The sequence below is a fragment of the Brassica napus genome, unplaced genomic scaffold, assembly GCF_020379485.1.
Source record: "Brassica napus cultivar Da-Ae unplaced genomic scaffold, Da-Ae ScsIHWf_1459;HRSCAF=2050, whole genome shotgun sequence".
NCBI lineage: Eukaryota > Viridiplantae > Streptophyta > Magnoliopsida > Brassicales > Brassicaceae > Brassica > Brassica napus.
The window spans coordinates 445,390-459,408 of NW_026014872.1; the positions used below are offsets into that span (position 1 = coordinate 445,390).

General features: G+C 32.5%; 1 protein-coding gene across 2 annotated transcripts; it reads right to left on the bottom strand.

Moving 5' to 3' along the window:
- Positions 1 to 2,879: 2,879 nt before the first annotated feature.
- Positions 2,880 to 8,334, bottom strand: LOC106384870 (protein RRP6-like 2). Of its 2 annotated transcripts, XM_013824783.3 has the most exons (14): positions 7,607 to 8,333; positions 7,253 to 7,408; positions 6,852 to 7,010; positions 6,686 to 6,769; positions 6,149 to 6,228; positions 6,017 to 6,067; positions 5,822 to 5,930; positions 5,055 to 5,137; positions 4,813 to 4,858; positions 4,651 to 4,738; positions 4,393 to 4,562; positions 3,924 to 4,109; positions 3,745 to 3,843; positions 2,880 to 3,675 (listed from the first exon to the last, which is right to left on the bottom strand). In XM_013824783.3, exons 1-14 carry the CDS (start codon positions 8,279 to 8,281, stop codon positions 3,097 to 3,099), a joined length of 2,565 nt encoding a protein of 854 aa, XP_013680237.2. In that variant the 5' UTR covers positions 8,282 to 8,333; the 3' UTR covers positions 2,880 to 3,096. The 2 variants fall into 2 exon arrangements, with proteins under 2 accessions (XP_013680237.2, XP_048628133.1); XM_048772176.1 differs by having other exon boundaries at positions 6,017 to 6,228; positions 7,607 to 8,334.
- Between the last annotated feature and the right edge of the window lie 5,685 nt (positions 8,335 to 14,019).

Consider the following 14,019-nt stretch of genomic DNA (forward strand, 5'->3'; position numbering starts at 1 on the left):
AAGTCCAGAAGACTTTTAGGAAGTCCAGACGACTTCCAGACGACTTCCAGACGACTAACAGGTAAGTCGTCCCAGAAGTCTTCCAGATCTGAAAAACCTGCACATCAAATCCAGATCTGAAAAACCTGCATTTCCAAAAACGTTCAAATGACTTAAAAATAGAGAAAATGAGTGGAAGATTAGATAAATCTACATTTATAGAACACACAAAAATACATATCTAAAATTAATAGATCTACCTCTAAATTAGTGGAAGATGAGTACCATTTGATTAAAAACCTGCAAAAGAGATAGATTAGTAAGAAATATATGAGACAAAACTGAAAAATTCATATAAAGTTTGGTGTTTTCAAGTCAAAGAGATTAGAGAGAGGTTGGAGAGTTTTAGAATGATGAACATTACATTTTTGTTGCAGCCATTTGAGAGGAGGAGAAAGAATGTGTAAATTTTTCTTTATATAGGGAGACAAAAAATCCAATTTGGTTAAATATTTTTGACTCAGACGACTTCCTGGACGACTTACATTTCAGTCGTCTGGTGAAGAAATTAAAACAGACGACTTACATGTAAGTCGTCCAGAAGAGTTTAATATTTTTAGCGGGAAATTAAATATTTTTAGCGGGAAACTAAAATAGAAGACTTTCCAGACGACTTACAAGTAAGTCGTCTGGTTTAAATTATTTAAGCGGGAAAATAATTTTTTAAAAAAATTTTAGGCGGGAATATTTGGACGACTTACATGTAAGTCGTTTGTTTTAATTTCTTCACTAGACGACTGAAATGTATGTCGTCCGAGTAAATTGATCCGGTTAGGTTAAAACGTACATTGGTAAAATATAAAGTTCGGTACGATGTGGACGACTGAAATATACGTCGTCCGGGTAAATTATTCAACAGACGACGGAAATATAAGTCGTCCACACCCTAAACATAACCCCTAAACCTAATTATCTAATTAAACACTTCATAAAACCAAATCAAACTTGAAAAGTGTTTACTATACACAGAAATAAACACATATAGGTGAAAACTAATTTTTGAAAAAAACATTTTAGTTTTCCAAAATCTAACCCTAACAATACATACAATACTACAACATATGTTTGCCAAACTCCTAAACCAAAGTATTTCATGATTCACTACTTCCCCTCATCTATCTTCAAAACAAATCAATTTTATCATATCTTAATTTATATCAGTTAAAACTGTTTATAATTACTTGATTTTTATTTTTTACGCATCAAAATATTTTTTTTAAGATTTATAAATTATTTTTAAAATAAACTGGTACCAGACGACTTACACTTCAGTCGTCCAGACGACTTCCAACATCTCAGACGACTCAGACGATTTACTGGGGCTATATTCGTAAAAATGGCTTTTGTTTTTTTGTTTGGTCACAAGGGGCTGAGCTGTAATTTCACTAGGCTTTTAGGTTAGTTTTGCATTTGATTCAAGTTTGGGTATAGATTTGGAATTAAAATTAAGTTGTGGATTAGTTTTGGCAAAAATCCCACAAAAGAAAGTCTAAATTGACTTTATATTTTAGAAGAATAGATTGGAACTAACTATAGGACTTGGATGTTTGAGAATGATGGAAATGTCAAACACAGTGCTATGGTGAATTAGTTCATATAACACGTGATCTTGTAAGCATTTTTATAAATACAATGGCATCAGTGTCTAGTTTTAAAATTGGTTGCTCATGTATTAAAAAAATATGCAAATTGTCTTAACAAGATATGTTGAAGCAAAAAAATTAGAATTTTTTTAAGTCCTAGCAAAATACATATCTTCATGGGTTTATTTTTGAAATAACCAAAAAAATGAAAATTAGTTGTATAGAGAGAGATATGAAGAAAAAAAGATGAGAGAGAGTCTATTTTTGGTTAGTTAATGAACTATGATTTTTTTGTTTATCTAGTGAGTGCAATATCTTCATTTATCCAAATAACATTTTTCACAGTATTTCTCTTTGAAATCGTTTTTTTAATCAAATATACTTTCTCTTCCGCTCTATGGTTCAATTCCTCTATTTCAATACTCTACTTTTATAGAAATTTAGAGTTTGATTTTTTTTCTTTTAGTCTGAAATCGATTTAGGTCTTAGCTCGTCTATAGTGTTGGCAATTGGGTTGTACCGCCCTGCCTAGTCCCGCCCCGCCGCGGTCATGTTCAATGTGGGTCTTTGCGGACAGGTCCGCGCAGGACGCGGTCCCTAGTCTTTTCTATGTTGACTTCTTTCTTGTTTCATTATATCTTAGTTAAGGGACAAATATATCAATATTTTTGAGACCGTAAAAATAGAACCATGAATAACAAAACTTGACAAAAGTGTATTTCTATGTAAATCATTCATATAACTTATAAGAAGGGTTAAGTGACACTAGTGAATAGTGAAGTGAATGCATCAAAATAAATTATGGTCTTGCTTTAGAGACTAATAGTGATAACTGGTTAAACTGTAGATGTAAAAATTCTATTGTAGGACTTAGTTTGTAGTGTAATGTTTATTGTTTTAGCTATATATATATATATATATATATATATATATTTAAAAAAATATTCCAATTTTAAAATACTTGAATAATTGCTTTAAGAAGAAGAAACATAATAAAGGCTGCATATATTGTAGTTTTATTTTAGACTCATTAAATTGTTTAAAAATTGTAAGCTTTAATTTTTAAAATAAAGTTATAATATGATTGGTAAGAATTTATGAATTAAAAATAAATAAAGCTAACCAAAAAAAAAAGTTAAAGTCATCTACAGAAGCTGCAAGGAAAACGTAGAAACCGTTAGCTGCACCACGCCTCACGGAAATGACACGGGGACAATCGCTTCACTACAATTTCCACAAGAGCGCGAGTTAAAGTGGTTGATGGTTTGAACAGTGAATCAGATTTTGATGTTTCAAACCAAAGAGTTTGTATCCATAAGTCCCATAAAAAATGAGAAAATCTGTAGTAGACAATGTAAATAAGTAAAACAAAGTCACCATTGACCACAGCCAAAATGAATTGTAATCAAAACAAAACCTATCAATACTGACTGTCCGGAGATCAGATCATTGATTAGATATTCAGTTGGAGAGTCTAACTCTTGAAGGTTGCACTTCTATTCCCGGATGCTGGAAAGGCTTGACGGCGTTTTCCTTGCCCAAACTCAGACTGTTCCGGAGCAGACCCCTTCTTCTGACCTCCTGCTTTTGACCCACCTTCTTTCTTTCCTCCTTGTCTTCCCTTTTGTCCTTCTCCAAATGTCACCTCTTTTCTTGCAGCTTCATAATCAAACGGTTCTATGTTTAAGAACTCGGGCTTTTGGGCCTTATTGTTGCTCTTACTCATGGAGTTAAAGCATTTCTGAAAGTTTGTGGACAACTCCGAGAGGGACATTGGATCATCTTCCGCATCAACTTCCTTCCCACCACCATCGTCTAACGGTATAACATTCTCTGTCTCAAAACAAGATATTTCGGCATCTGAAACTCTATCAGAAGTACCAACAATTTCTGAGGCTTCTTCTGAATCATCTTTTAACGCAGTCACACCATGTTGCTTGGAAACAGAGGCTGGCATAGTAGTCGACACCTCTTCAGAACTTTTGTCGGTAAAAGATTGGAATTGCAGGTTTACAGATGATCGTATCTGTTCGAGCTTCGCCTCTTCATTCACCTGAGAACATTTTTATCAATCATTCTGCATTGAAAACCAACTCTAGAGTTCTAACTTAAACAAACTTACGTTCTTATCCGTTCGAAATTTCTTTTTCGAGGCTGAACTTCCCAGTAATGCTCCTAAACCACTGCTTGGTTTCTTAGAGATCAGAACAGCCGCAGGAACCTAATAAATAACAGAAAGGCTTTTGTGACTACGGCATGGATTACAAAAGAGCACCGACCAAAGAAATAACTAGTTGTCACCTTAGCAGAACCAAACAAGCCTGTCCCTAAATCCTTCAGTTCACTAGCATCTGCTGCAACCGTGACTAGGCCCGAGGTATTATTCTGAACTTGCAAAGAATTTTCCTTCAGATTCGGAGAAGCTACGTCTTGTGTACGAGTATACATGTCTTTCCTCTCACTAAGAGGTTCAATATTCTCCATTACCTACAACAGGAGAAGTATATCTTCAAGCAGACATGGAGAATACAGCAATAGGCAGTATATGGAGCTATTCGGTGAGGTTTCAGTACTAGGAATTTGGTATCACAATTAACCCTTGAAATTAAATTCTTTCAACGCTAGGCTCTTGTTTCTTTGGAGGTTTGAGTATCAGAGGATATTAAATACCCTAATCGGCTTTCAATTAGCTTATAAACCTCAACTGAAAACTTGCACTTACATTATATAAACAGAACGAGACCTGAAAATAGATTAACAGATATCTTACAGTTCCAGGAGACGCATCTTTTAAAGATATAGCAGCAGACTCAAATGCTGCACAATTTTGTATCGAATGCTTGATGAGGCTGACAACAGAATCAACATTACGCTCAATGTAAGGATGCTTTGACTTCAACAACCGACGCAATTTGGCAACACTAAGAGGCATCTCCTTGGCTGTTATGATAGTAATCATTAGACCAAGTTAGTAACTACCAGAACAATCCACTCTGGCAGATGAAAAATCAAAACCTAGGCTATATACCTATTTCAAGAAGAAGTTTGTTTGGCAAAACATAACCAGTACTCTCGTCCTCCGCACGTGCAACGTAATCACGCCATTCACAAAGTCCCTACAAAACAGAAAATTTGAAGTGAGCTCCATATAGTATTAGCAAAAGCAGAATAAGGATGCATCATATATTACCGCAACAATGGCAAGCTGAGCTGCCTTGAAGCCCGCTGCCTGAAGCCTGACAAAATACCAGGATAACGGAAACAACATCGGTGGTTATGTAACTTGGCTTAAGAGGAGTCTACTCATGAAATAATCTTGGCTAGTGAAAATAAATAAATGCTTAATAGGCTTTAACAATAAACACATAAACCATGTCTGCTGAGCCAATCGAAACTAAATTATAATGATTCTTTAAAGGAAAAGAAACAAACCCATATATGTGAAGGTATGAATTCTCAGTCAAAAGCTCTTTCTCATATAGTTGTGTGCACAAATCGTAACTGCGCTTATAGACCTATAGGAAACAGTAAGTCAAAATGGTCAGAACTTTGAAGAAGATAGAGCCTATTCGTCTTGGGCTATACATCTACTGAATGAAACAAAATATAGACAAGCAAAGATGTTAAAATCACCAATTCCAGACAAATGTGAATGCCGATAAACAATATGATTTCCCAAAACATGTGGTTGACGAACTTTTTTGCCAGTGCTACTAAAGACAATTCAGCCAGAGAACAATTAAATGCATGATGAATGCCTCCCAAATTTACTCTTTAAGAAGCATAAAAGTGTAGCAAACCTAGGAAATCACCTAGCCGAGCCAGCTAATATACAATAAAAAAACTGAAAATTAACTAGCTTACAATAAAACCCACCAATTATGATGTACCGATGAATCCCTCCGAGAGTTAGAAAACCAGAAGAATGTTGCAAAACTAGAATCACTTAGGTTAGGCAGCTAATATACATTAAGATCACTGAAAATCCAACTAGCGTAGAAGACAACATAACCCACCCATATAAACCCAACGCACTTGGCCGCAAATAATATTCCACAAACAATGCTATGACATCAAGTTTTTAAGCTACTTCCTACTTGGCCAGTGTGGGAATCTAACAGAAAGATACTATATTGATCGGGTAAATACCAAAATGCAGATGGATATTAGACTTGTCAGACTAGTTTAATGACGACTACCTCAAGCAGGGGAGAGTCTGTTTGATGGTCAGCCTTTGCCACTCTTTGCAGTTCTAGTCTCATTACGTCATATATGTACAAAAGATAGTGGGTATCTTCTCTTGCATATCTGCACGGAATTCCAAGGAAAGGTGAGCTAAAAAAAAACTAATACCAGAACAGTAGTGAAAAGACACAGGACAGAAAATAATTAACCTTGTCATTTCCTTTGGAAGAGGTCGAATCCTCCAGTCTGCATTTTGGTATCTGCAGCAATGAACAAGTTGACATACAAGTGACAAGATGAGAGTGAAAACGAAAAAGAAAACAGATTGGACTAGAACGCACTCTTTATTTGCTGTAACACCACAAAAATGCTGCAAAAGAAACTCCAGGCTGTTTCTCTCCAAATTTAGCACCCTTGAAGCCTGAAAAAAAGCGAATATGTAAGCCAAAACCACCCTACTTTTAGGGGAAAAGGCTATATAAATCAGATTAAAATCTGTTTGCTTCTTAATCACCACAATACGAAATCCAAAGCATTTCTAACCTATTGACTTGTATGTCTTGGAACACATACCATGAGCTACTAACAGTCAGGAGGGTATTAAAAGAATTAAAAATCCAGCGTGCGCAAATTCTTTCTAGTTGTCCCCTAGATGGTATAATTAACAAAAACATATCTTCCAAATAACTTGGTTCAATGTACTTTGTAAGGAAGAAAGGTTCAAATTATCACATGAAGCGGGATACTCAATTCAGATGCCAGCATTCGTCTTCAATATAGCAACAGGTTTACACTATGGAAAATGGACCTCCTATGTTTAGTGTGATAGGAAACATCACAGGAAAATTACGAAGTCATTGCTCAAACTAGAATCAAACCTGTCCTGTGTCAAAGAGATTGCAGACATATATCCCGAAGTCCCTTTGAAGCCAAACAATATCTCGATCTGCTCCGTGCATCACCTAGTTAAATGAACAGAGTTCATAGTGTAGGAAAATATTTTAAACCTTCTAGAAAGGAAATTAATGTATCACAGGCAAAAACCTTTCTCTTCTTAGGGTCTTTGAAAATCTCCCTTAGGTAAGGACCAATATGAACACGAAGCTTGAATGTATCAACTATATAATCCTCCGTTCTGGTGGAAATTTGCATTAAGCATGTCAATCCTTGAAAAGACCGGTACTGATTATGCTCCAGATCAACCTAAACAGAGCAAAAAGAACAGTTATAAGAGAAGGGTGGTAACTCCACAATCTGAGTCGTTTTGGGTAACGAAATAAGATAAACGTTTTGTTCTACAAATCAAAATGCTGAAATAACTATGACGCTGGTAGTTCAGTATTATTATTTACAATAGACTAGTCTTTACATAATAATGATATAACTATCAAATTTCTTACCAACTCTAACAGACATTATAGTTAAACAAGAAGAAAAGAAATTACCGCAAACTCTTCAACAGTACGCAATTTAGAAACTAAATCTTTCAGATCTTTCACATCTTGAACGAGCTTGAATGGAGTCTCTTCCAATGGGAGGGGCTTAACAGGTTCCATCTGGCTTACACTATTGCCAACGAAGTCAACCACTGAAAGTTTCTCCTGCAGAAAACATATAACAAACATTAAAAAAAAGGGGAAAAAATGCCACAGCCTATACATCTAGTATAACTCTTTCAACTCTAAACCACATGTGTAACCAGAACCAAAATACACTATTTGCAGTAAAGGGGTGGTGCTTAAGTCAATTATGAAACAAAACAAGAAACGTGCTCAAGCAATAGAAAAAAAGAGAGTAACCAGTGGATGCAAAACCCGCTGATTGTCCTCGCTCCTCTCCAACCAAACATGCTCAAACGGTTGATTAGCGTTGTTCACCAAAATGTTAAACTCTTCTTGAGGCTTCTTTATGGTCGGTACATGGAAAGGAACTTTTGCCTTACCAGATAAGCTCCTCTCAGCCACTTTAACATCAATCACTGATCCACCATCCCTACCAGATCCACCAACTAGAGGTTTCTTCTTCTTACCGTAAACCATCTGAAACCCAACCTCCTCAAAATCAGACGCAGGAGGCAACAGAGTCCGACCTATTTCTTCCTCCTCCTTCCTTACCCTCTGAAACTCATCAACCGAAACATCGAAGCTCTCGAGAAACTCATCGTTGACGTTGCAGAGCCAATCATCGGCGTCGTCTTCTTCGATGTCCCCGGGGAACGTAATCGATTTCCCCAGAACATGCTCGGAATCACCGATCGTCTCGAGAAGTGACTGCGAGGTTGCAGATACATCGTCGGTGGGTCGCTTGAAGTCGTCGAAGTTGTAGAAGAAGTGAAAATCTTTACTCGTCGGGATCAGACGGGAAGAGGAAGAGAGTTTCGATAGGTTTCTTGAGAAAGAAGAACCGTCGACGACTAAGGCCTCCAGGGAAGAAACCTCTGGAGAATCTTCGACGTCCATGTTACCGTCGCTCATTTTCTCTCGGCTCCAGGAAGAGAGAGAGAGAGAGAGAGAGATCGATTAGGGTGTGTATCTCTTGGCTCGGCTAGGGTTTTAGGAACTCCACTGCTGCTCTCCAGCTATTTTTTTAGTACATTAAGGGCAATAATGTAACTTCCCTGCTGCCTGTCGTTCTTTACTTTTTTTATTTCGTCAAATCACTAGTATTTTCTTGGTAAAACTTTTTTATTTGGTCAAATCTATACTAATAAAAGGGACTTTTTGAGGCTCCATAGGGCGTCCACATCAGCGGAAATTTTTTTTCCTGAAAGATGACACGTGGCATAAAATATAGTTTTACATACTAATAAAAGGGACCTTTTGAGGCTCCATAGGGCATCCACATCAGCGGAAAATTTTTTTCCTGAAAGATGACACGTGGCATAAAATATAGTTTTACATTTTAATATTACTTATTTTCGAAAATTGTAAAAAATCTGTAAACATACAGCATAAAAAAATGGAAAAACTACATTAAACATATGTAAGATTACTATTTTTCCCTTAAAAAAAGATGGCTTATCTCCATAATGTAACATTACCGTTTTATAAAAAAAAACAAAAAACATTATATATAATTTCAAAAATAATAAATATATGTAAAACATACAACACTAATAAAAGGGAGCTTTTGAGGCTCCATAGGGCGTCCACATCAGCGGAAAAATTTTTTTCTGAAAGATGACACGTGGCATAAAATATAGTTTTACATTTTAATATTACTTATTTTCGAAAATTGTAAAAAATCTGTAAACATACAGCATAAAAAAATGGAAAAACTACATTAAACATATGTAAGATTACTATTTTTCCCTTAAAAAAAAGATGGCTTATCTCCATAATGTAACATTACCGTTTTATAAAAAAAAAACAAAAAACATTATATATAATTTCAAAAATAATAAATATATGTAAAACATACAACATAAAAATAGAAATACTACATTAAACATATGTAAGATTACCATTTTACGTTTAAATCTATACTAATAAAAGGGACCTTTTGAGGCTCCGTATAGCGTCCACACAAGCAAAAAACACTTTTCCCGAAAGATGACACGTGGCATAAAATATAGTTTTACTTTTACTAATAAAATGGACATTTTGAGGCTCAATAGAGCGTCCACATAAGCAAAAAAAACTTCTCCCGAAATATGACACGTGGCATAAAATATAGTTTTACATTTTAATATTACTAATTTTCGAAAATTATAAATAATATGTAAACATACAACATAAAAAATGAAAAAACTACATTAAACATATGTAAGATTACCATTTTTCACTTGAAAAAAAGACGGCTTATCTCCAAAATGTAACATTACCGTTTTATAAAAAAAAAGTAAAAAAACATTATATATAATTTCAAAAATAATAAATATATGTAAACATACAACATAAAAATGGAAATACTACATTAAACATATGTAAGATTACTATTTTACATTTTTTTTTTAAATATGTAAACATACAACATAAAAAATGGAAAAACAACATTAAACATATGTAAGATTACCATTTTTCACTAAAAAAAAGACGGCTATCTCCATAATGTAACATTACTATTTTGTAAAAAAAAATTATATATAATTTCGAAAATAATAAATAATATGTAAACATACAACATAAAAAAATAGAAATACTACATTAAACATATGTAAGATTATCATTTTACATTTAAAATAACAATAATATGTAAACATACAACATAAAAAAATGGAAAAACTACATTAAAGATATGTAAGATTACCATTTTTCACTAAAAAAATGGCTTATCTCCATAATGTAACATTACCATTTTATAAAAAAAGAAAAAAACATAAATATAACTATTTGACTATTTGTCCAAGTTCTTCTATTAAACATTGCCGTTTTACATTAAAAATGGAAAAATACATTAAGATTTAAACATATATCTTAAAATATAAAATATAGATATTAACAAAATATAAAGTATAAGAAAGAGAAATACACAATATATAGAAAAATAACTAATAAGTAAATATTATAAATATATAAATATACGAATTATATATAATAAGTAAATGCACAATTTTTAAAAAATGGAAAGAGTACATTAAATAAAATGTACATCTATATTAAAATGGTAGTAAATTATATAAAAATGGAAATACCACATTAAAAAAAAAATATAGTTTTACATCAAGAAAGTCTCTATAAAACTTATTATTCCATCAACATCAACCTCACACTATCAAAGAAAACTTCAAAGCACTCGAGCAAAAAAATGGTTCAACCATCAACTCTTGCCGTCCCAAAAACCTTTAATGACCTTGAAGGAGATTTTTTATAACAACGAACTTTTGTTAGGTAGATTCATTGTTGGGAAACCTGCAACTTCCAAAAGCCAAACTTATTCATGGGAATTGAATTGCTTTTCATAGACTCAAAGATATTTTTACAAATTTAAATTAATCTAATCCATAATTTTATTGTTAATATTCATACTAACTCTTTCATGATCAATCCATTACAGTTAATAGCCATTCAAGCGTTTATCCCGAAACACTTCCTTCCTCGCCGAATCAGGTATTGGTTCATGTTTGTTTAGTATTGTTTTTTCATTGTTGGGAAATCCGGAACTTCCAAAAACCAAAATTATTCATGGGAATTGAATTGCTTTTCATAGACTCAAAGATATTCTTACAAATTTAAATTAATCTAATCCATAATTTTATTGTTAATATTCATATTAACTCTTTCATGATCAAACCATTACAGTTAATAACCATTCAAGCGTTTATCCCGAAACACTTCCTTCCTCGCCGAATCAGGTATTGGTTCATGTTGGTTTAGTATTATTTTTGGTTTATTAACCGGTTTAGGATGGTCATATTGTAAATATAATTTAAGTTGGTTTAGCATATATTATACTTATAATAACTTAAATTAAATAATTGTAATATTATGGTTAAGTATACGAACAACACAAATTCAAACATCAAAAAATATTTACATAAACATTATAATACAATAATTTAATCAAAAAATACAATTCAAAAAAACAATATTCAAAAAAATAGTTATATACTTAATATTTGAAAATCAAAGATATTTTTGCTAAAATTGTACTTACCTGGCCAAGGAGATCGACCATCTTTTTACGGATCGATCGATTGTTGAGCATGTGGTCGATCCGAAAATACTCTGCAGTTTAATTAAATATCTAAAACATTTATTCCAACACTCAACAGATAGTTTTGCTAAATATGATAACTAGATAGCCAACAAAATTACAAAAAAAAGATATTTAAATAGTAAAAAATATGTTAATTTAACGTATTAAAATTTAAAAATAAATTTTAATTATGACATGCATCTTAACATTTATATAAATATATATCATAACCTAAATATAAATAATTTAACAACTTAAATTAGAAAAAAAAATAAAAATCCCGGGCGTAGCCCGGGTTAGTCCCTAGTATATAGAAAAATACTTTTGAATAGTCTTTAAACATTTTTATCACAAAAATAGTCATCCATTATAAAAAGACAAACATTTATAATAAATGTTTTGACATAGACATTGACACCTGTCACCTTCACAAATTTTTCAAATTTAAAATACTCACGTATCAGTTTCATAGTTATTTATCAATTAATATGTTCATACACTATTTTTTTTTAATTCTATCGCAAACAATTAAACGTGTTCACGCACTATTTTTTTTTAATCAGCTCATTTTTGCTTTCGTATTTCTAACATTTGTATTAGTGAATTAAAGTTTTCTCCGGACAAGTACTGAATAATATTATTATTGAAAGAAATAAATTACAAAATCATTAAGATTCACATCAACTAAAATGCTCGAATGAGAATGTTTTTTAAAATTGATAGTTTCGTATATTGCCGAACTTGCCCGTGGTTGAGGTTTATGCATACAAAAGCAACAAATAATTGTGATTAGTTATGAATTAAGGAAACTAAAGTGAAAAATGCTACACACAAAGTTGGATCTTTAGTTTAGTCAACTATTGTTTTTCTTTACAAAGTTTTCATATCAAACCAATAATTAGAAACATAATCAGATTGTTACAAAAAATCAGAAATCATAAAAGCTTTAAAATAAAAGAAAATTCGCGAAATCAATTGAAAAACATAATTCATGTACCGAGTGAAGAGATCACATTATTTTTGACGCAATTCTAACCCATTTCATTCGATTGATGTATCAGATTTTTATCATATTTACCAAGAAATTTTATAAGAAAGTACACGTTATTGATTATAGAATAAATCAATTTTTAACATATCCAACAATATTTGATACGATGCCCAACCATTTTTATTGGTATTCTTAAACTATGGTCCAATAATTATGTATGTAAAATAAGCCTAACATATTAGTTTTACATTTACTTATTTTTCTTTATATTCGTAGAAAAAATAAGTCTGGGTAAAATATTTGGATCCGAAGAACCGAACCAAACTTGATTTCAATGTAATCCTAAACACAAACTAAAATTGATTAAATACTCAAATAGATATAAAAGTTTAATATCCGGATAACAAGACCCGAATCCGATCCAAAACTTAAATATTTTGGATACCAAAAATATCTAAAACACAATTATATACTTAAATATATTGGTTATTTTAAATTTTATATCTATTATATATTCATTGATATGAAATACCTAAAATAAAAAAAATATGTTCAAAATAATGAAAATATATATTTTCTCCATCTAAATATTTAAATTGAACTATTTTATGTAAATTTAACTATTTAGTCTTAAATTATTCAATTTTTTATGTTTTATATTATTTTATTTTTGGATTTTGAGGATTAAATATATTTGGATTTTTGTTAAAAAAAATTACATAATTAAATAGGTACCCGAACTCGAACCCGAACCGAACATGCAATGATTCAAATCAAATCCAATCCAAATTCAAACCAAAATTTTTAAATATATGAATCATATTTAAATTTCTAATTCTAAAAATTAAAATCCAAATAGATCAACTGAATCCAAACGAATATCGGAATGTTTATCCCTTGAAAAAACTATACGAAAAATCTCTTATTACAGCGTAAAATAAATAATCTAATCAATTATTTTATCCCGCGCACGCCGCGGGTTATTACCTAGTTAAGAGATAAATGACCAACATAATTCCTATTTTTCGTCTGAATATTATTAAAGCAAAAAAGATCATAAAACAAAGGCACACATAAAAAGGGCATGCATAACAAAAACTTGGGGGCCATAAGCCCATCAAACATAAATTGTAGGGAAGGAAAAGAACATGTCACCCACCACGTGGAAGGTCGCCCAGCGATCTCAGAACACGCGTCATGGTGAAAACTCACTTTCTTTGCCCGAGCCAAAGAAGATGCGCCAGAACTACTGCGTCAGCGAAGAAATGAACCAGTGAAGAGACCATTCAATCTGACCAGCCTTCACATAAGTTCAATCTGAAGAACCTAGTCTGATGAATCATCGCTTCTAGAAGGAGAAGCACCATCTTCATTTGATCCAACAAACTTCGATCTTCCTGCAAGAATAAGCAATCATTTTGAAGATGAAGCAGCCCTAAACAAAAGGGAGGAATATAAATAGTATCAGATCGAATGGGTAAAACAGAGGAAACGAGAAGTGACGATCGAACCAAAGCCATAGAAATTGGTGCTTTATAAGCTATTGTTTCATGGAGGCAAAGTCGGCATGAGGTGCTAGGGAAG

Excerpts from the sequence above, each read along its gene's own strand:
- LOC106384870 (XM_048772176.1), bottom strand. The coding sequence starts at position 8,281 with ATGAGCGACGGTAACATGGACGTCGAAGATTCTCCAGAGGTTTCTTCC. Across the intron at positions 6,229-6,685 it reads ATCTCTTTGACACAGGACAG|GCTTCAAGGGTGCTAAATTT; the intron begins GTTTGATTCTAG and ends GCTTTTTTTCAG. Across the intron at positions 3,844-3,923 it reads GCTTGTTTGGTTCTGCTAAG|GTTCCTGCGGCTGTTCTGAT; the intron begins GTGACAACTAGT and ends GTTATTTATTAG.